A 23031-nucleotide genomic window follows, 5' to 3' on the forward strand; every position below is an offset into this window, starting at 1 on the left:
CCTGTAGAGTTTTATATCAAGGCATTCAAACCCTAGAAGAGTCATCATCCATCATAGTTAGGACATATACAATACGTTGCATTATCAAAACCGATCATCAGGACACCCCCTCCAAAATTATCTAAAAACGGAGAAAAAATTTTTTAGGCAGGTAGAGAGAATTCGCCACCAACACGTGCCAGACTTAACAAGTTGTAGTAAGCAACTTGTTTAAGTTTAAGCACCTCTCCTCCTGCCTTTCATTATTCTTCTATGCCACTTCTCCCCCACTCTTCCAAAAAATTATTTTTCATCTATATGTGTTCTGTATGCCTCTAGTATCTTTTATATGCCAATTTCTCCCCACACTCTTCAAAAATTATCTGTCATTCACCCATATGTCCTGCATAACTCCAGCGGTGGCTTTTGCTTTTGCCCTGTAGAGTTTTATATCGAGGTCCTGCAACCCTAGAAGATGTGGCGAAACCACGTATGCCTGCGAGAAAGAAAAAATAGAGTGAGTTCTCATTACTGATTCATAGCTGTTATTTTTTTTATACTAATTCATATTTGTCTTTACAGTTCTCCCAAGTAGAGTTCTCCCAAGTATTTGACGGCCTATTGGCGAAGAAAGGAGTTCCTCCAAAGAAAAATGATGAGGAGAATAGTCTAAGTAATCTATTAAATGAGAGCCAGCCTGCCAATCCACCACATAGTGAAATTCAACTCTGGGCGTCATCGGAATCAACTGAGCCATCCACAAGCGGAAAGAATCCAAATAATGAAGTATCAATCGCAAACCAGTTTCAGCCCCAGCAGCCAACAAGACCGAAAAGCAGAGAACATCATCCTGGGAGTAATAAAAAACAGGACACCATTGCCAATTTGGTAGTAAAAATCAAAACAGACGAAGATCTAGATTTTGCCATTTCAAAAGCATTGGACAGAAGGAAGATTGCTCAACAAATTGTAGATGATTTAAGTAGTACAATAAAGGAATCGCAAACGTTGAACCAAAACTATAAGAAGAATCAACAGCAGACACTGGAAATCGATGCAGAGTTAAAAATTGCTGAGCAGAACGTGCAAGCTTTAAAAGCGCAGAGAAAAAAGTTGGTAAATGCCAAAGCAAGTATGCTTCCGAAAATTAAGCGAATGGGGAAATTACTGCTACAGGACACCCACCCCTATAACTGAAAAAGCTTATTTTTTATACCTTAATGTTTGAATAAATTAATTTGTGTATGAGTTGTTATCTTAAAGAAATGTAATTGTTATCTTAAATAAAAACCGAGTTGATGTTAAGAGGGGTGGGGCATGTGCTGTAAAGAAGTAGATATAAAAGAATATAACTAATCCAAGTGTGTACAGTAAATGTAATAAAAAATGCATTGCGACCAGTGCAGAAAAAATTTCTCTAGTCTAAACCGGCATAAGAGGAAAGTGTGTGGGAAACAAAATATGTGCTCAATTCCAGGTAAAAACGTAGAATAATAGCTTCTGAACCACTAAGTAGAAATGTGAGTAAAATACATCATGCATTTAAAAGCAGAATTGTATCTTATCACGAGGAAAAACTTGACTACAATACTTTTATGGAAAACGTGCAGCCAGCAAATATACAACTTATTGAGCAAGAGATTGAAAAGCATGCAACTGTTAAAATAAATATGGAAGTGTTTGCTGTATATGTGATACCCGATAAAGACATAAGTGATATTAAATCAGTGAACACTGAAACTAGAATAATAACAATCTCCTCCGATTTAAACAATATTTTTAAAGATTTTACTGATGAGATCTTTAGCAAGGCCAGCGAATTCCAGAAAAAAGAAAGCAATTGAGCTATACAAGAAATGTTATTTTTAGATATTAATATTAATCGATGTGCTCTAATTAGTGGCAAGAAGCACTTGAAATTACCACTTTCTACTATCAGGAAACATGCTGTTCTTAATATTCAGAATAATGACGATGCATGTTTTTTGTGGTGTATTATGGCGGCCCTTTTTCCTAGAGAAGGGAATCCTGTAACTCCAGACTCATACCCTGATTATAAAGAAAACTTAAATGTGGACAACATCGAGGTACTCATGAAGTTAAAAGACATTTCAAAATTTGAAGTGATGAACAATATATCGGTAAACGTGTTTGGACTTTATTTTTACTAGGTCTTAGATATGATGCACAGATCTAATTAAAATTAGATAAATTCAGTGATTCAATAAAACAGATAAATTAATAATTTTTTAAAGTACCTTGTGACCAACTTTTAAGTAATCCACGAAATGTATTTATCCAATTTTAATACACAAAACATTACACAAACGCGAGTATATCCTCGCAAAAGGATATAAACTTTTTTGACAAAAATATACACCTATAAACAAAAAACTTCTACATCACTGCAAAAAACCGACAGCCATTTTAAATCCATCATTTACAGATTCAACAAGTTCAATACTATTGACTGTCCATAGTATTTGGTTATACATACACTGCCAAAATTGTATGTGAATATTGTAATAGGCCAGTATTTTCGACAAAAGTTTTGAATGTGCCATAATTTTTTAAAAATATAAGATTTTCGATAAAAATTGACGACATATTGTTGTGGGTTTGTATAATGTTATTAAAACAGCCAAAGTCCAAAAAGTAATTTTTAAGTTGTTTTAACTTAAAAATCTTTAAATTCATGGATAATACAAGATCCAAAAAATGTGTAGATGTATAATATCAACTTCCTGGTAAAGGTGTACCAGAAAAACAAAGTTAAATTTTTTTTTAAATATGTATTTATGAAGAATAATAAAAACAAATTAGCAATTATATTTAAACATTATTTGCAGTACACAGAAGACAATGATTTATAAACACTACGGAATATAATTTCTTCTCGCATACTGCGCAATGATGTCCAGATATTTCATTATATGTCCCACTAAAATGGCGGCTAACATATGCAGATATTGGTATCCCTTATTTACTTTGGCATAAGGAGTCATCAAGCGAGCTCATTCAAGCAGATTTAGCTATAATGATTCGTTATGCCAAAGTAAATAAGGGGTACCACTATATTCTCGGTGTAATTCATGCTTTTAGTAAATTTGTGTGGACGGAAGCGGTTAAAAGGAAAAATGTACCTAGGTTTAGTAATACCCTGTCTACAGTTTGTGTGACTGTGACGATTATCAATGATACCGTAATCTCTGAGAACTTATGTTAATATTTGGTGGGTGCAGCATTTCGATAGAAGAAAGTATATAACATTTGTAATGCCATTTGTGCAGTAAGGCAATGATAGAAGGTGAAGAAGAAATACTGCAACTATCTTAAATAACTCATATTGTCAATTGAAATTGTCAAATTGATATATACTTCATACCTTCCGTCATTAAAGAAGAAAAATTATATATTGCTCCAAGATATTGATATGATATTCAAGTATTATATAAAGGTAAATTTAATTAAGTGTATTTTGCTTGCAGTACTGCATTGTAATAAATAATTTTATTTACTACATACAATTGTTTACGTGTTAATAACATAACCTGAATCTTATGTTTTCTTCTTATTAATTTTTTGAACTATGGCCTTGACAATTATCCAGCACCCAGGACCATATTTTTGACCACGATAATTAAAAGTGCGAATAAAGTTGCAGAGCGTAGAAACCAGGTGTCGCTTTTCCGAACTTGCGCGGTCCCAATATTCCCACCACCAATATGCTATTATATACGTGCTATTTAATATTTTAAAGTATTCTTCATCAAGATGTTGAATGGGGTAGATGTATTAGTTTTTTTCCTAAGTCTCACATATGTGCTTTGCGCAGATTTCTCTGAAAAAGATGCTATTGTTTATCTAAATAGATATGAACATAATATCGATAATAAAACAGATCTCTCAACTATTTTGATTAACTTCCAAGAAAGGTATAATTTACCGGTGGATGGATTGCTTAATAATGAAACTATCAAATTTATGCGTCGCCCACGTTGTCAACACAGTGATAACGATTTTACAGCACGTACACCATGGAAGAAACATCACCTGCAATGGTATTTTCCTCAAAGAACGGTTGATGCTCAGAAAGATGCGGAAATGGCTTTTCAGATGTGGCAAAATGTTTCAAACTTAACATTTACAATGGTTACAATTCCAGGTGTGGATCCTCCTGATATTACCATAACTATGGTTAGTAAAACTCATTATTTTAGAAGAAATTGTATGGGTGGTGATGAATGCCCAAGTACAGTAGGTGGAGGTGTTTTAGGGCATTCTTACTTTCCTACTTCCGGCGAAACATGTGTAGAAATCCATTTAGATATAGATCAGTCCTGGCATTTTGGGACTGATTCTGTACCCGAAGGACGTACTAGTTTCCTTATGGTATTAGTTCATGAAATCGGACATGCCCTCGGGATAGCTCAGAGTGCTACTCCAAATGCTATCATGTATAGCGTCTATGCAGATAAGATTCGTGTTTTACATGATGATGATGATATAAATGCTGTGCAATATTTATATGGGGGTAATAGTAAATACGCTCCAATCCCACAGTTCACAACCATGCAAATACCAATAAATATCTCAACAACCACAAGACTAGCACCTTCTAGGCAGTCAATCCACCCACACTATACACCAATAACTACAACGAATGCAACACCGACAAGACATACAACTCGTAAGCAGCTGATCCTCAAAAATTTGTGTGATATTATTCCAGATTTTATGTTTCTAGCCACTGCTCCAGAGTTCTCAAATTATCGATTATATATTGCTCATGACAAATTTATATGGAAACTAGACTTGAATGACATGATTATTCCATCTCAACCAGAACTCCTTATCGATTATATACCTACACAATTACGTCAGTACACTTTACAACACATTTTTCAAACAACAAGCGGTGATTTGGTTACAATTGTGTCTCCAAACAAATATTTCTCAGCATCATTCCCTATTATTCAATTTATTGATAAGTTTTCATTTAATATACCCAATAAAGCACACATCAATGCTATTTTTCAATCAAATGCTGGGCGATCCTATACTTTTTATAATAATATGTCATATATAGAATTTTCTAATGATTTTCTGAATGAGAGTGGTAGAGGAAAAATAAAAGACCTCTTTCCTGGTATACCTGAAGATATTTCTCTCGCATTCCGATGGACTGATGGTCATATTTACTTTTTCCGTCAAAGTAATTACTATAAATTTAATGAATTTACACGATTGGTCGCGGGTGGACAATTTAGTTGGAATCTATTTGGAGTGCCTTGTCCAAACGAAAATATCTTATATCAATTAAAGACGCTGCTATCTAAACTTACATCCATATATAGTTAATTGTAAGAAATATGTTCAGTTTATAAATATACTCACATCCTTACAACGATCAAGTTTTATGTATTCTTATGAATTTCCGATTAAAATTAGAAAATGTCGTAAAAATAGCCGAACTTTGCAACTTTTGGGGGTGAAACTAGCATAGTTCACTATTATCTACCTTAGTCTTATGCCCTATATAACTCTACCATATCCAGTTCTAACTACTCTACACGTCATACATGCTCTGTGGGAACAAAAAAATTGTTGTTGAACCACTTGTTTTTTTATCTTCCGCGGCTCCCTACTCAATTTGTAAAAAGGGAACCCAAATGTCCTAACCATTTAAATAATAATAGTGTATGTGCGTTATCTAACGTATTTTATTTGTATGATACTTTTATGATACAATAAAGAATTTTTTGACATTTTGTTTTATTAATAAAAAATAGTACTTTAGTTAACCGCTATAATTGTTATATAAATTTTCCAGTGCAAATCTACATAAACAGCAACTGGATTGAGCAGGAGCTAATCCTTCTTCCTCTGTTCTCCATTCTGGACGATTGAAATGAACAAAACACGGAAGTCGTGTTCGAATTTCAAAATCTTGCACAAATTTCTGGGGTATGAGATGCCAAGACTGAAGTAGATCATATGGATCCACAGATTTTCTGATGTATGATATGGTAAAGTTTTGTAGTTCTGCTTCTGTGAACAGGTACCCTGGTTACCCTGTGTAACAGGTTTGTGTGGGTGTTGATATTAGTATTGAAGGTATCAGTGATATAATGATAGATACCTATAAACAGTGGATGGTTTACACATAGCGAAAGAACTGTGCGTGTGTTCCAAGTTGACTGATATTTTGCACCTAGGGGGATAATGTATTGAGAGTTGTATGCTAAAACAAGATGATTGCTGGTGTGGACATAATGTATAATTGTATAATAGTTTATGAAAGATTTTAATGTTTATGTTGAGTATTGAATGTGTCAGTGTATTTTATTTTTTAAATCCTATCAGTATGTCGCAATTTAACCAATCAGTAAAATATGTTTTGATTTTTCTATGTCATTTTATTCTATTTACCAAGCACGTGATATATTGCTCCTCTTGTACTTTATCCCGTTTAGGTCTTATAAGCTTAAAGTCTTTATGGCATTCAACCATACAATTATCATATTCTACATAAGAGAAAATATAGCAGATAATTCACAAGAACTCGTTATTCTTTAATAATATTAAAGTATACATTCGACCTGTGTATAGTAGACGTAATGTGGAGACCTCTGCCTAGTGGTGGTCATCATAAGCTTTATGCTAAATGCCCCATAAAAATATATTCTACACTAGACAAAATATAAGACGTAACTCACAAGAACTCATTATTGTTTAATAATATGGAAGTATACGTTCGATCTGTGTATATAGCGACTTAGCATGGTTAACTAAACTAATTAATATTCACCCTAAATGGGTCCTAGACTAATTATGTCCAGCTTATTGGCCTCTTTTCATTTTGTTGAGATTTAGAGAATAAAATTTCAGACACTTTTCCTGTAACAAAAGGCTTAAGGATGTTCTTTGTCCCCAAATCTATATTCAGGAAGCATTAAGGAGGAGAAAATTCACAGGAATGGAAATAGAACTTGGAATTGGCTGCAATGGAGGAGTCACGAGGTAGCCTTTTGATAATTTGTAGATGATTTAAAGATGTAAAAGTTGTGTTAAGTAGTGGATATATCGAAACCGTGTCCCTTTGAAGCCTTTGTGTGTTAGTGATTCGCTTAAATGAAATGAGTATTTTGAATGGGTACATACTGAACATTGTATATTGTATGCTTTCGAGTTTTCTATGGATAGATTTTTATGCTCCCTACACACTCCCCGTATTAAGAGTCCTTATAGTTAAAGCTGTCGATATGTACAGATTCGATGCTGATTATTTAGTAATAATAAACCTAGGTACATTTTTCCTTTTAACCGCTTCCGTCCACACAAATTTACTAAAAGCATGAATTACACCGAGAATATAGTGGTACCCCTTATTTACTTTGGCATAACGAATCATTATAGCTAAATCTGCTTGAATGAGCTCGCTTGATGACTCCTTATGCCAAAGTAAATAAGGGATACCAATATCTGCATATGTTAGCCGCCATTTTAGTGGTACATATAATGAAATATCTGGACATCATTGCGCAGTATGCGAGAAGAAATTATATTCCGTAGTGTTTATAAATCATTGTCTTCTGTGTACTGCAAATAATGTTTAAATTGCTAATTTGTTTTTATTATTCTTCATAAATACATATTTAAAAAAAATTTAACTTTGTTTTTCTGGTACACCTTTACCAGGAAGTTGATATTATACATCTACACATTTTTTGGATCTTGTATTATCCATTAATTTAAAGATTTTTAAGTTAAAACAACTTATGAATTACTTTTTGGACTTTGGCTGTTTTAATAACATTATACAAACCCACAACAATATGTCGTCAATTTTTATCGAAAATCTTATATTTTTAAAAAATTATGGCACATTCAAAACTTTTGTCGAAAATACTGGCCTATTACAATATTCACCTACAATTTTGGCAGTGTATGTATAACCAAATACTATGGACAGTCAATAGTATTGAACTTGTTGAATCTGTAAATGATGGATTTAAAATGGCTGTCGGTTTTTTGCAGTGATGTAGAAGTTTTTTGTTTATAGGTGTATATTTTTGTCAAAAAAGTTTATATCCTTTTGCGAGGATATACTCGCGTTTGTGTAATGTTTTGTGTACTAAATTTGGATAAATACATTTCGTGGATTACTTAAAAGTTGGTCACAAGGTACTTTAAAAAATTATTAATTTATCTGTTTTATTGAATCACTGAATTTATCTAATTTTAATTAGATCTGTGCATCATATCTAAGACCTAGTAAAAATAAAGTCCAAACACGTTTACCGATATATTGTTCATCACTTCAAATTTTGAAATGTCTTTTAACTTCATGAGTACCTCGATGTTGTCCACATTTAAGTTTTCTTTATAATCAGGGTATGAGTCTGGAGTTACAGGATTCCCTTCTCTAGGAAAAAGGGCCGCCATAATACACCACAAAAAACATGCATCGTCATTATTCTGAATATTAAGAACAGCATGTTTCCTGATAATAGAAAGTGGTAATTTCAAGTGCTTCTTGCCACTAATTAGAGCACATCGATTAATATTAATATCTAAAAATAACATTTCTTTATAGCTCAATTGCTTTCTTTTTTCTGGAATTCGCTGGCCTTGCTAAAGATCTCATCAGTAAAATCTTTAAAAATATTGTTTAAATCGGAGATTGTTATTATTCTATTTTCAGTGTTCATTGATTTAATATCACTTATGTCTTTATCGGGTATCACATATACAGCAAACACTTCCATATTTATTTTAACAGTTGCATGTTTTTCAATCTCTTGCTCAATAAGTTGTATATTTGCTGGCTGCACGTTTTCCATAAAAGTATTGTAGTCAAGTTTTTCCTCGTGATAAGATACAATTCTGCTTTTAAATGCATGATGTATTTTACTCACATTTCTACTTAGTGGTTCAGAAGCTATTATTCTACGTTTTTACCTGGAATTGAGCACATATTTTGTTTCCCACACACTTTCCTCTTATGCCGGTTTAGACTAGAGAAATTTTTTCTGCACTGGTCGCAATGCATTTTTTATTACATTTACTGTACACACTTGGATTAGTTATATTCTTTTATATCTACTTCTTTACAGCACATGCCCCACCCCTCTTAACATCAACTCGGTTTTTATTTAAGATAACAATTACATTTCTTTAAGATAACAACTCATACACAAATTAATTTATTCAAACATTAAGGTATAAAAAATAAGCTTTTTCAGTTATAGGGGTGGGTGTCCTGTAGCAGTAATTTCCTCATTCGCTTAATTTTCGGAAGCATACTTGCTTTGGCATTTACCAACTTTTTTCTCTGCGCTTTTAAAGCTTGCACGTTCTGCTCAGCAATTTTTAACTCTGCATCGATTTCCAGTGTCTGCTGTTGATTCTTCTTATAGTTTTGGTTCAACGTTTGCGATTCCTTTATTGTACTACTTAAATCATCTACAATTTGTTGAGCAATCTTCCTTCTGTCCAATGCTTTTGAAATGGCAAAATCTAGATCTTCGTCTGTTTTGATTTTTACTACCAAATTGGCAATGGTGTCCTGTTTTTTATTACTCCCAGGATGATGTTCTCTGCTTTTCGGTCTTGTTGGCTGCTGGGGCTGAAACTGGTTTGCGATTGATACTTCATTATTTGGATTCTTTCCGCTTGTGGATGGCTCAGTTGATTCCGATGACGCCCAGAGTTGAATTTCACTATGTGGTGGATTGGCAGGCTGGCTCTCATTTAATAGATTACTTAGACTATTCTCCTCATCATTTTTCTTTGGAGGAACTCCTTTCTTCGCCAATAGGCCGTCAAATACTTGGGAGAACTCTACTTGGGAGAACTGTAAAGACAAATATGAATTAGTATAAAAAAAATAACAGCTATGAATCAGTAATGAGAACTCACTCTATTTTTTCTTTCTCGCAGGCATACGTGGTTTCGCCACATCTTCTAGGGTTGCAGGACCTCGATATAAAACTCTACAGGGCAAAAGCAAAAGCCACCGCTGGAGTTATGCAGGACATATGGGTGAATGACAGATAATTTTTGAAGAGTGTGGGGAGAAATTGGCATAGAAAAGATACTAGAGGCATACAGAACACATATAGATGAAAAATAATTTTTTGGAAGAGTGGGGGAGAAGTGGCATAGAAGAATAATGAAAGGCAGGAGGAGAGGTGCTTAAACTTAAACAAGTTGCTTACTACAACTTGTTAAGTCTGGCACATGTTGGTGGCGAATTCTCTCTACCTGCCTAAAAAATTTTTTCTCCATTTTTAGATAATTTTGGAGGGGGTGTCCTGATGATCGGTTTTGATAATGCAACGTATTGTATATGTCCTAACTATGATGGATGATGACTCTTCTAGGGTTTGAATGCCTCGATATAAAACTCTACAGGGCACAAGCAAAAACCACCACATCAGAGAAAACAAGCCGATCGACACCGATGAAGTTATGCAGGACATATGGGTGAATGACAGATAATTTTTGAAGAGTGTGGGGAGAAATTGGTATATAAAAGATACTAGAGACATACTAGAAATATACAGAACACATATCAATGAAAAATAATTTTTGGAAGAGTGGGGGAGAATAATGAAAGGCAGGAGGAGAGGTGCTTAAACTTAAACAAGTTGCTTACTGCAACTTGTTTAATTCTGGCATGTGTTGGTGGCGAATTCTCTCCACATGCCTAAATATTTTTTTCTCCGTTTTAGATAATTTTGGAGGGGGCGTCCTGATTATTGGCTTTGATAATGCGATGTATTTTATCTGTTCTAAATATGAGGGATGATGACATTCATCATCCCAATTTTCATCTTCAGCGTATAAAGAAGCAGGTGTGGAGATTGGTGCAGGAAAATGCGCAGTAGACTGTGTGGGGAACGAGGCAGAAGGCCTACAAATTGGGACAGGAACAGGCGCAGTACACTGTGGGGGGAACGAGGTAGCAGGCCTACAAATTGGGGGATCTGACCTGAGCGGGGCAGAAGGCCTACCGATTGGGGGAGGCACTGACGACGAGGAGTGGGGGGAGATGCGAGACAATGCCAACGCTTAAACTGCTCGCTAAAAATTGTAGCGTTATATTTCCAGGCCCACAAACTTTGTGGGAAAATACAATGTTTCCTTTTGCAGTTGTTATCTAAAAAAACACACAATATTTTACTGATAATATTTCAATACTTTCATGATAACAAATACGCATTGAGGGATAGAACCTGAAAGTATGGAAAATAATTGAATCGGTCTCTTGAAAAATCCCACAAGTAAGCATGTTGTGAAAAACATCTCGGAATAGCCGGGTTCTCTTGATACAAATTTCTCAAATCTCTAGCTTCGTTTAGAATGTTACATAGGTTCGGGTTTCTTTTGAAACATACGACTCTACGTCTAAGGTTAGCAAAAAAACTGATTTTTGCTAACATAAAAACAGATGTTTGATGACATAAAAAACAGATGGGTGAACTAATGAAAACTAAACCATTGCCAAAAAAAATATGTGCAGACTAGTTTAGATCTCTATTTTTATAAGTGACGATAATAAGCCTGAATACCTAAAGTGATGGCACACTAAGAATTAAAAGAAGAAAATTAACAAATGGGGCTAACCCACAAAAAAAAACAAAAAAGAGTACTAGAAGAACGGAGATCACACATTTTATAACCTCTCTACACATCGAACTGGAAAAAACTCTAGAATATATTTATCTTACAGAGGTAAATTTTTTCTGGTGGGAGGGAAGTATGCGTTGTTGGGTGTCTTTCGATGGAGTTTTTACAGTCGAGTCGACAACAGTTTTTATCTTCTTCCTACAACGTCGGGATATACCCGATATGAGAAAATTAACTTTTCGCACAGAAAAATTAACTTTTTTCCCTGGCTTCGTAGGTATATGGTGTAGGGTATCTATGGAAAAGTCTTGTAATTTCCTATCCAACGGTACTTTTTTCATCTTGATACGACGCTCCGTTCAAAAGTTATCCACTTTCAAAGGAGCGTAAAACTCTTTTAATTTTTGATATCCTAATACTAGAAATCCACTTTTTAACAAAATTTCCATTTTAATGAGATTTTTGGTTACGAGCGTGTTGATAACGGATAGTGGGCGGTTAGTCGAGTCAGTTAACCCTTTTTTACCAACTCGATTGTCGTGATTAATTTATATAAGGGACTAAATCAAGATATTAGGATTTTAACTGATTTCACCTAAAAAGTAATGAAAGGTTTTACTATTTAAGACAATATATTGCCCCCCTGAGAGGCCGAATAGCTAATACAGAATTGAGCCATAAATAGGGAGTAACCGACGCACTCAAAAAAATCTCGACCTTTAAATGGAAGTGGGCGAGAACGGAGACGCCTTTCGAAATAGAGGACGACCACCTGGCCTAATAAGAAACCAAATTGGATGCAAGCGGCTCAGGATAGGAAATTGTGGGGTACGGGAGGGCTACGTTTAGCGTGGACACATATTTTCTGAGTGACGATTGATCTACTTGTATAAAATATGTTGACAGAGTCACTCTAATAAAAAATTAACAGTCACAGCCTAGATTAATTAAGTGCAATTGATTAGTACGGGAAAAATAGGCACTAAACGTGGATCAGGTAAAAGAAAACACTAGCGACTAAAAATCTGCGAAAATGGTTACATTGTTCGAAAATTTAATCGATAATTACTAGGTAAATCCTATTTAAAAAATTATATGAAAAATTTGGCGAATTCGCCAGGTATATCTATGAAAAAGTTTTGCCTGCATGAAAAACAGCAGAGTACATAATAACATCAATTTCAGCATATTAGGCATAAAAATAAAAACAAAAGTACGTACTGTAACATCTAAATCGTCATCAAACATAATTTCGCTGGACATTTTTTTGTTGGTCACTAATGGAATACAGCTGGATACAGGAGATACTGATAAATGTACCCGCCGTCTTGACCAGTTTTATATTAAATTAAAACGCCTTAGGCATGTTGCGGGCTTCCCAAAAATTGCATCTTACAAACAATTTTTTGAAAACAATTTTTTTAAAAACAACAACAAAGTAATAAAATTGTCTGGACCTGGCGGAATGCACAAATATAAAAACCCGGCGATTTTGCATAATGCATCACCAGTCAATCGCGAAGTTAAAAATATCACGATACAAATCAGTACAAATGTTTTATACAGACCTATGGTAAGTGGTAATTTCATGTTTAATTTTCTATTTCTCTATGATTTTATGTATATGATTTTTTATAAGATTTTCCTATTATCTGGTTGGTATATATTTTATGAGTCAATGTTTTACTATACGAGGTAACTCTAATATATATATAGTTTAGCTCTCCAGGCCTAGAAGGCCCATGGCTTGGTTTACTATTCCTTTCCAATCTCTCCTATTTGCTGCTTTATTTTTCCAATTTGTGATTTTCAGTTCTTCTATGTCTTTTTCAACATCTTTCTTCCATCTGGTTTTCGGTCTACCTTTCTTCTTCTTTCCTCCTATTCCTCCCGTTAGTATTTTTTTGGGAAGTCTCGTGTTTGGCATCCTTTGGATATGTCCCAACCATCTCAGTCTTTGTGATTTTACGATCCCTACTATGTTTGGTTCACCATACATCCTCTCCAATTCCACATTTGGTCTTCTTATCCACATTCCATTCCATATCTTTCCGCCAAATATTTTTCTTAGGACTTTTCTTTCCCATACTTTAAGCATGACTTGCTCGGATTTGTTCATCGTCCATGTTTCACTGGCATACAAGACTATAGGTCTTATCACTGTCTTGTATATTCTTATCTTAGCCCCTCTAGATATGTTCTTATTTCTCAATAAGTTGTTTAGAGCAAAGATACAACGATTACCAGCCATAATTCTCGCTTGGATTTCTTCTTTTATATTTGGTCTCCTAGTGAATGTCGCTCCTAGATATTGGAATCTCTCTACTTCCTCGAATTTATATATTTTTGCCTCTGTGTTTATTGTCAGGTATTGTCCTTGTGTGTATTCTCGTTTTGTCCATTCCATATATTTAGTCTTTTCTTCGTTTATGTATATCCCTTTCTTTCTTCCTATCGCCTCTAGTCTTTTTAGTATTTCTTGTAATTCTTGTTTGCTTCTGGCTATCATTACTATGTCATCAGCGAATGCCAAGCATTGGTGTTTTCGTTGGTATACAAGTCCTGTCCTGTTAATTTCGGCTTCTCTGATGACTATTTCAAGAAGGATACTAAACAACAGTGATGACAGTGGGTCTCCTTGTCGTACCCCTTCACCGACCCTAAACTTATCTGTTTCCTTTCCATTTATTTTAACCCTGTTCTCTGTTTCTCTGAGTGTAACTTTTACCATCTTTATTAATTTTTTACTAATTCCAATTTCACATAGTGCTTTGTATATTTCTTTTCGCTTAACTCTGTCAAAAGCTTGTTTAAAGTCAATGAATAGGGCCATTGTAGATTTTCCGTATTCGTAGCTTTCCGCTTGTATCTCACGCAGCAGGAAAATTTGATCCACCGTGCTGCGTCCTCTTCTGAATCCACATTGATATTCTCCTATGTCATTATCTATCTTTTGTGTTATCTTGTCTTTTATATGTACTGCAAGTATTTTATATGCAACGTTTAGTAGGGCTACTCCCCTGTAATTATGGCATAAACTTTTGTCGCCTTTTTTGTGAATTGGACACAGTGTGGCTTCAGTCCATTCTTTTGGTATGTGTTCTTGTTCCCAAATTTCTTTTATCAGCTTTTCCAAATGCTTAATTAGTACTGGTCCTCCATATTTAAACATTTCAGCTGTTATTTCATCCTTACCTGGGCTCTTGTTTTTCTTTAGTTTTTCTATTATTTCTTTTATTTCTTTTTCATTAGGCGGTCTTTCCTGCATTTCTTCTTGATCAATATTTTCATTCGGTCCTTCTTCTTCTTCTTCTGCATATTCTGTTGTGGGAATTTCATTTAGAAGCTCTTCGAAGTATTCTCTCCATCTGCTCAGTATTTCTTCGTCGCTTACTAAATTCCTTCCATTTTTGCTTTTGTAGTGTACAGGTTTTCTTTGGAACCCCTTTTTCTCATTTTTTACTCCTTGATATAAGTTCCTGACTTCTCCATTTTTATAGTTTTCTTCTATGCATTTCAATTTATCTTCGTTGTACTTTCTTTTCTTTACTCTTATGATTCTTTTAGTTCGTTTTCTTTGTTCGTTGTATTGTATCTCCATCTCTGGTGTTTTCACTTGCATCATTTTGAGTCTTAACTTATTTCTTTCATCCAGTTCTATTTTACATTCTTCATCAAACCATTCTTTGAATCCATCTTTTATATTTCTATTACTGACTTGCGCTGCTTTGGTCATACATACTTTTATTTGCGTCCATTTTTGTTCGATGTTTTCATTTTCTGCAATATTTTCCAGTTCTCTAGTGACTAGTCTTTCATATTTACTTTGTTCTTCTTCTGACAGTAGTCTAATAGGTTTAGTTACTTTGTACCTTTTTTTCTGTTGATTTCTAAGAACTGGTATAACCTGTTTAAGTTGTATTCCGACTATAAAGTGATCTGTGTCTGCATCCGGTCCTCTATATGTTCTTATGTTCTTTATACATTTTTCCATGTCTTTTTCGATGAGCACATGATCTATTTGATTTATGGTTTTTCCATCTGGTGATCTCCATGTTCCTTGATATATTCTTTTGTGTTGAAAGTACGTGCTCATAACGATCATGTTTTTTTCTTTTGCAAAATCTATTAAGAGGTGACCATTTTCATTCGTTGTTTCATGCAGACTATATTTTCCTATGGTGGGTGTGTATATTTCTTCTTTTCCTATTTTGGCATTAGCATCACCTAGTACTATTTTTATATCGTATTTGGGAATATTTTCGAATACTGTATCTATTTGACTGTAGAAGTCTTCCTTTATCTCTATGTTTTTCTCTTCAGTCGGTGCATGTATGTTTATAAATGTTATTTTTTGGTATTTTCCTCTTATTCTTAGTATGCATATTCTCTCTGAAATTGGTTTAAAGTCAACGATTAGATCTTTCAGCTTTTTGTTTACTACAAATCCTGTGCCTAACATTCTATTTTCGCCTCCGCTATTGAAAAATAAATAGTCATTTATTTCCATTGAGTTTTGGCCTAGTTGTTTCGTTTCTTGTAGTGCTACTATTTCGAATTTATATTTTTTACATTCATCTACTAGGTGTTTCAGTTTTCCTTCTTCGTATGTTCCTCTTACATTCCATGTTCCTACTAATATATGTTCTTTTATGGGCTGCTTTTCATTAATAATCTGTACATTTTGTCTATTTCGTGTACCTGTACTTTGCCATGTCATCTCCGTTATTTCAGTCTGCTTTCGTTGTATTGCTAGTTTTTTGGTTGTATATTTTTCTCTTTTATGAGTTGTTGTTGGTTGTTATTCCATGTCCATATTTCACCATTAATGATTAGCTTCTGGTATCCTATTTTTACATTTTTTCCATTATGCCTCTCTACCATAGCCTTGCTTCTAATTTCTTTCTGAATAATTCTTTCTTCTTTTGACATATCATCATTAATATAGATTCTTTCGTCCTTTTTGGTTTTTAATTTACTTTTATTTTTCATTACTTCTATTTTGTTTTTCACGCTGTTGAGTTCCACTATGACAGTATTTTCTCCTATTTTCCTTGCTCCATTTACATCTACTGAAACTTGTAGCTCTTTTTCCATAAAATTCTCCATAGCCCCTCGTAAAACTTTCTGATCATTTGTATCAATTTTTATTCCTTGTATTATTACATTTCTTCTCTTTCTTTCTCTTTCCAATTTCTCTATTTTTTCATTTGCTATACTAATTTCTTTTTCTAATTGACCTATTTGTTTTATAGCTTTTTCGTTTGTTTCTCGCAGCTTTTTTTATTTCATCTTTGTAGCCGCTTTGTTGATCTTTCAGTTCTTTAATTTCATTCTTTAGTTGTGTGATTTCGTCTCCAGATCTATATTGTTCTTTTTTTATGTCTTTTATATCCATTGCTAATTCCCTCATCATTTTCATCATTTGTTCCATTCCACTTATGTTATCTTCATCTGTTTTTTGTGATGTTCTAGCTGTTATTTTTGATTTTTTGCTGGGATGTTCCTCCTCTTCCCTTCTCCTTTTCATTTCATCATCTAATTCGCTATCTGAACTCATTGTTCTTAATTCCTAGTTATTTTTCGTGCTAGAGTTATTAGTCAATGCGTCACGGGTGAAGTTTCGTGGAGAACTCTACTCACAGTTCAAATTCCCACCCGCACCCGCGCTAGCCGTTACTAATTTTCCAGCACTTTTATTCCTAGGTAAAAATCAAAATCAAAATCCGGCCCTGGTTATCTGTTTATAATAAAATTAATTATATTATAATAAAGTTTTCTACTTACAGCTGATTCTGTTTATTAATATGCTTTATTTTCCTGTAGAAATACACCATTCACAATATTGTTTTGTTTCCACCTACTGCAAAAACCTGCTTTGTTTATATTCGATATCACACAAGTTTTTATCACTTTACACAAGAATTTAATTCCTTATCGTTGGAATTACTTTTTTCCGATTTTTTCACTGTATAATTAGTTAACTAATTAGGTTGTTTATTTATGTACCTACATATATTGGTTTATAGTTACACTGCACTTTTGTATAACACAATTGTTTTATTGCTATATCTGCCCGAGAATCGAGTTAAGATACGAGCTAAACACGTGTGTTCTATTCGCTGGTCAGCGACCGAATCAGGGAGTAACTCTGAGTATAACAAAAATTTTCTCGATTGGAATTTTTTTCTGTTAATTGGCTCTTAGGGCACTGACAGTTCCTTGACCGTTCGTGACGAATGGGTCCCTAGCTGTTGAAACAGTGCAATGACAGTTTATTGACCGTGCCGTGCCATTTGCTCCCTTTATACATACAGGGAGTAACTCTGACTATAACAAAAATGTTCTATATAGGGAGTAACTCTGAGTATAACAAAAATTTTCTCGATTGGAATTTTTTTCTGTAAATTCAATATTAGCTCCTAGGGCACTGACAACTCATTGACAGTTCTTTACTTTAAAAATTTAATTAATTTAAAAAAATTGCGAGACTGCGCGGTTAATAAAAAGGATTAACATTAAAAGTATAAGGTGACGTCATAACGTCATATATGCTTTCGGTCTTGACTAATGGCAATGACAGGTCATTCACCGTGCCGTGCCGATTGGGTCCCCTATCCTTTCTGGTGGCAATAACAGGTCATTCACCGTGCCGTGCCAAATGGACCCCCTCATTCCTTCTGCTAGTCTCTCAAAATGATCGCCCCATACAGACTAGACGAAGACCAGCGGCGTGAATCTGCGGAACTTCTCTTTCCTGGCAAGGAGGAGCAAGCTTTCATGAAGATTTTCCCCACGGTAGTGGAAGAGTTTACGGAGGAAGAAATAAAAGCCGCCGGTCAGGAAATCAAATCGGGAAAAGCTCCCGGCCCCCATGGTCTGCCACCTGAGGCACTGAAGATAATAGCAACAGAGAAACCAGGTTTGATCAGAAGAGTATTTAACAATCTACTGCGGAACCAAGAGTTTTCCAGGGAATTAAAGGAAGCAAATCTTGTATTGCTACTCAAGCCTGGGAAACCCCCGATCGGCATCCTCTTACAGGCCGATATGCCTTCTATACTGTCTTGGCAAGTTTTACGAAATTCTTGTGAAGAAGGGGCTGGAAGGGGTATTGGCAAGTGAGAGAGCTCTATCCAGTCAACAATTCGGATTTCGAAAAGGTCGATCAGCAGTAGACGCAGCGATCTGGATTAGAGACGCAGCACAAACAAGTAGAAAGAGGTGGGTGGTACTTGTTCTATTGGACATTAAAAATGCCTTCAATTCGGCGAACTGGGGCCTCATCATCGACAGGATTGTCGAGCTGGGGCCCCGGATTACATGTCCAATATAATAAAGGACTACCTATCGGAAAGAAGCGTATGCATAACGAAGAAAAATAAGATGAATATGACTGCTGGAGTACCCCAAGGGTCAGTCCTGGGGCCCACACTATGGAACATATTGTACCGGGTGTCCCAATAAGAATGGCTCTCGGCCATATCTCAGGAACCGTTTATAGTAGAGCTTTGAAATAAAAAATTTTATAAGAAAAGTTGCCTCAGGAAAAGCCTGGAAATTATTTTCATAATTGTGGGTCCACCGCTAGAGGGCGTAATTGAATATCAAAAATAAAAAAATCTAAATTTTACAAAATTTTCCTAATAAAGGGGCACTGGAAATCCGATTATTGTATTCTTCATAAAATTCTGCGCATATTTGATTTAACAAGTTTAACTCTACCTTTGCAAATAAGAGGTGGGGGTGAGTGGGAACCTTGTTATGAAAAAATGGCTTTAAGTCCGGTTCTGCTAAATCAAATTTTGAAAACTGGGTCTTGTTGAAGACAGATCTTTTTCTTCAATGTAAGCGTGATAATTTTAAACCATCCTAATAAGTAATAAGCCAGCTGGGAGGCGTTATTTAATTTTTTTCAGAAATCTAGTTTTCTTTGGAAAATATTAAATACAAGTATGCATTTTTAATCATACTTTATAAAATTAGATTAAATTAGCAATAGAATAGCGAAAACCGCATGTCGATACCTTTTTTCTATCTCAAGATATCTCGAGAAACGTGTAAATTTTATACATAACTGTTACTATCACCGGTAAACTAAGTTAATGAAAAGTAGTGTGCTGTGGAAAAAAACAAAATAACATTTTCCAGATGTCAACGTATAAAAATATAATTAATTAAAACAACAATATAAAGAGAAGCAATACTATTAAAATTAAATATAACACAGAACAAAAAGAACTACTTAGTGACGACCTAAATATTCAAATTGTTGCCCATCATACACTACTCTAGAATACATTATCCAGAGAATACTAAACGCCATTCAAAGCATATCGAGAGCAGAAATTGAGACTGCTGTTCAATCTACTCTTGAAAGAGTAAATGTTTGCAACGAAAATGATGGGCAAAAATTTGAACGTTTATGTCATCACTAAATAGTTGTTTTTATTTCTTTGTAATAGGGCTTTTCAACGCTTCTCATTTGTTTCGAGCCTCTGTCATATGCCGTATAATCCGTGTATAATATTAATATACGAGATATGAACGAGGCTCGAAACAAATGAGAAGCGTTGAAAAGACCTAATATACGTTGAGAGCTGGAAAATGTTTCTTTGTTTCCATAGCACACTACTTTTAATGAATTATTTCGTTTACCGGTGACAGTAACAGTTATGTTTTTAAATTTACACGTTTTGTAAGATATCTCGAGATAGAAAAAAGGTATTAACATGCGGTTTTCGCTATTCTGTTGCTAATTTTGTCTAATTTTGTAATATGGTATTAAAAATGCATGTTTGTATTTAATATTTTCCAAGGAACACTAGATTTCTGAAAAAAAATTAAATACCGCCTTCTAGCTGGCATATTACTCAGTAAGTTGGTTCGAAATCATAACTTTTACATTGATGAAAAAGATCTATCTTCAACAAGACCAAGTTTGCAAAATTTGATTAAGCAGAACCGGACTCACAGCCAGTTTTTCATAACAAGGTTCCCACTCACCCCCACCTCTTATTTCCAAAGATAGACCTAAACTTGTCAAATCAAGTATGCGTAGAATTTTATGAAGAATACGACGATCGGATTTCCAGTGCCCCTTCATTAGGAAAATTTTGTAAAATTTAGATTTTTTAATTTTTGATATTCAATTACGCCCTCTAGCGGTGGTCCCACAATTATAAAAATAATTTCCAGGCTTTTCCTGAGGCAACTTTTGTTATAAAATTTTTTATTTCAAAGCTCTACTATAAACGGTTCCTGAGATATAGCCGAGAGCCATTCTTATTGGGACACCCGGTACAATGGGGTACTAAAGGTAAATAGAACACAAGGAGTAAGGGCAATAGCATATGCAGACAACCTAGCCCTACTAACCGAGGACGACACGAATCGGGGCATCATACATAAAATAAACACAGGAATAGAAAAAACCGCGAAATGGATAGATAACAATGATTTAAAATTGGCAGTAGAAAAGACTGAGATAATTATCTTGAGGGAACGGCGGGATCGAAAAGACATTAATTTTCGGTTCGGAGGCTCCGAACTAAAACCCCAAAAAACAGTTAAGTATTTGGGAATAATCTTCGACGACAGAAGGTCATTCGGCCCACATATACAGGAAGCATGTCGGAAAGCGGAGGCAAGGACCTCAGTCATACAAAAATTAATGCCGAATATAGGAGGCCCTGGATTACACAAACGGGCAGTAATGCTAGAATCCATTATGTCAATAATATTATACGGGGCCCCAGTGTGGCATGAGGTTGTAAATAAAGAAAAATATAGAGACATGCTTCTCAGAGCGCAAAGAAAACCCCTGATCAGAGTGTGTAGCGCGTACAGAACCGTATCAATAGTTGCCCTACAGGTAGTGGCCGGAGCTGTGCCGGTGCACATTCTGACAGAGGAGAGGGCACGAATGCATCGAAGGGGTAACGGATCTATAAGTTCAGGACCAGAAGAAAGAACAAGAAGCCTGGAAAGTTGGCTGGATCAGTGGTCAAGAGAAACAGGCAAAGCCGCCTGGACGAGGACCCTTATCCCTGATGTAGTGAGGTGGTATGAATGCAGACAGAGGCGCGTTAACTATTACTTCACACAATTTTTGACGGGGCATGGATCCTTTCGGTTATATACATATGGTATAAGAAAGACTGAAGACGATCTGTGTACCGAGTGTAGAGTGGTGGATGACGCGCACCACGTGATATTCGTATGCCCTGTATATCATGCAGGGCGAACCTTGCTGCAGCTGAGGATGGGTCCCCTCTGGGTAAGCCCCAAGAATTAATGCATAAAGCCATTATGAATGAAAAAATGTTTGACTTAATCATTGGATTTGTCACTGAAACGATGAAGCATAAGGAAGAAAGAGAGAGGAGACTTCAACAAAGATAATCTGTTTGTATTTCTTTTGAACAAGTGTAGTTTCGCGGCGACCGGGGTGGGTAGCCAATATACAACTCCCACTTCTGCCGGGGCAGTCATTTAAAATAAAAGAATTTTTAATCCTAGTGTTAGTAAATGTTAGATGTTTTGTTTTTCATGTGTTTATATCTTGTGTTGTGAGTGTATAGATGAATGGGCCACTCCTACAGGGGTGGGGAATGAAAGTTTAGTTGTTCTCACTAACCGTTTAGTACTTCTTAGCCAGTTTACGGTGGATGGGATGATAGCGTGGTCGCGCCCCCTCACCCATTATCATGCATATAGGTCGGTTGCCTTACGGACCCTGGCTGGCTGCATGCGTGGATGGGGTGGCGAAACTGGGTTGTCGTGACAGTCACAGAGCGCACGCAGAGAGTGCTAGATGGGGGTGACGAGGAAAGCTGGTGGGTCAGAGCTATGCCCGCTAAGGTCGGTTCCTGGCCCGCTGGTTGGAGAAAGAGGAGGTGAGTTTAGTTGGTAGGCGGCTCGCTACGGTTAGGCGTAGAGAGTTGAATCCAACACACCTGGGACACCTTTCCAGAAGTCTTAAGAAGATTGACACCTCCAAAAAAAAAAGAGATATCTCGAGATAGAAAAAAGGTATCGACATGCGGTTTTCGGAATTCTGTTGCTAATTTGGTCTAATTTTGTAATACAGGAAAAAATACATACAGTGGAACCTCGATAACTCGGATTAATCGGGACCGCGGCCGATCCGGGTTATCGAAAATCCGGGTTAGCCGGAGAGCATTGTAAAAATTAATAAAATACGGTATACTTATAGATAAAGTCCGTTATAATTAAAACAACATGAATTATTTATTCATATTACACATCTACCTTACCTATTATAGTTGTAGTATAGACAGTATAGATAGAGTTCATTTCTAGGTAAAAAAACTCAGTCAGTTTCGGTTGTGTCAATTTCGTCTGCCATGCGATGTTATGTTATTTAAGAACAGTGGCTCTTTCATTGTTTAA

At 35.3% G+C, this 23031-nt stretch overlaps 3 protein-coding genes across 3 annotated transcripts in view; 1 reads left to right on the forward strand and 2 right to left on the reverse strand.

Moving 5' to 3' along the window:
- LOC126882182 (protein Fer3-like) overlaps positions 1-23031 on the reverse strand; it is a 558397-nt gene that overhangs the window by 153708 nt on the left and 381658 nt on the right. The window lies entirely within an intron of this gene.
- On the forward strand, positions 179-1580 carry LOC126882181 (uncharacterized). The gene is made up of 2 exons (XM_050647001.1): positions 179-496; positions 562-1580. Exons 1-2 carry the CDS (start codon positions 455-457, stop codon positions 1174-1176), a joined length of 657 nt encoding a protein of 218 aa, XP_050502958.1. The 5' UTR covers positions 179-454; the 3' UTR covers positions 1177-1580.
- LOC126882180 (uncharacterized) lies at positions 8209-11160 on the reverse strand. Its single transcript, XM_050647000.1, has 2 exons — positions 9904-11160; positions 8209-9838 (listed from the first exon to the last, which is right to left on the reverse strand). Exons 1-2 carry the CDS (start codon positions 9943-9945, stop codon positions 9224-9226), a joined length of 657 nt encoding a protein of 218 aa, XP_050502957.1. The 5' UTR covers positions 9946-11160; the 3' UTR covers positions 8209-9223.

Source organism: Diabrotica virgifera, chromosome 3 (genome assembly GCF_917563875.1).
Source record: "Diabrotica virgifera virgifera chromosome 3, PGI_DIABVI_V3a".
In the NCBI taxonomy this organism is placed as follows: Eukaryota; Metazoa; Arthropoda; class Insecta; order Coleoptera; family Chrysomelidae; genus Diabrotica; species Diabrotica virgifera.

Bases quoted from the DNA above. Each gene is read 5' to 3' on its own strand.
- LOC126882181 (XM_050647001.1), top strand. From the start codon at position 455: ATGTGGCGAAACCACGTATGCCTGCGAGAAAGAAAAAATAGA. The intron at 497-561 runs GTGAGTTCTCAT...TTGTCTTTACAG, and splicing joins TGCGAGAAAGAAAAAATAGA to TTCTCCCAAGTAGAGTTCTC.
- LOC126882180 (XM_050647000.1), bottom strand. From the start codon at position 9,945: ATGTGGCGAAACCACGTATGCCTGCGAGAAAGAAAAAATAGA. The intron at 9,839-9,903 runs GTGAGTTCTCAT...TTGTCTTTACAG, and splicing joins TGCGAGAAAGAAAAAATAGA to TTCTCCCAAGTAGAGTTCTC.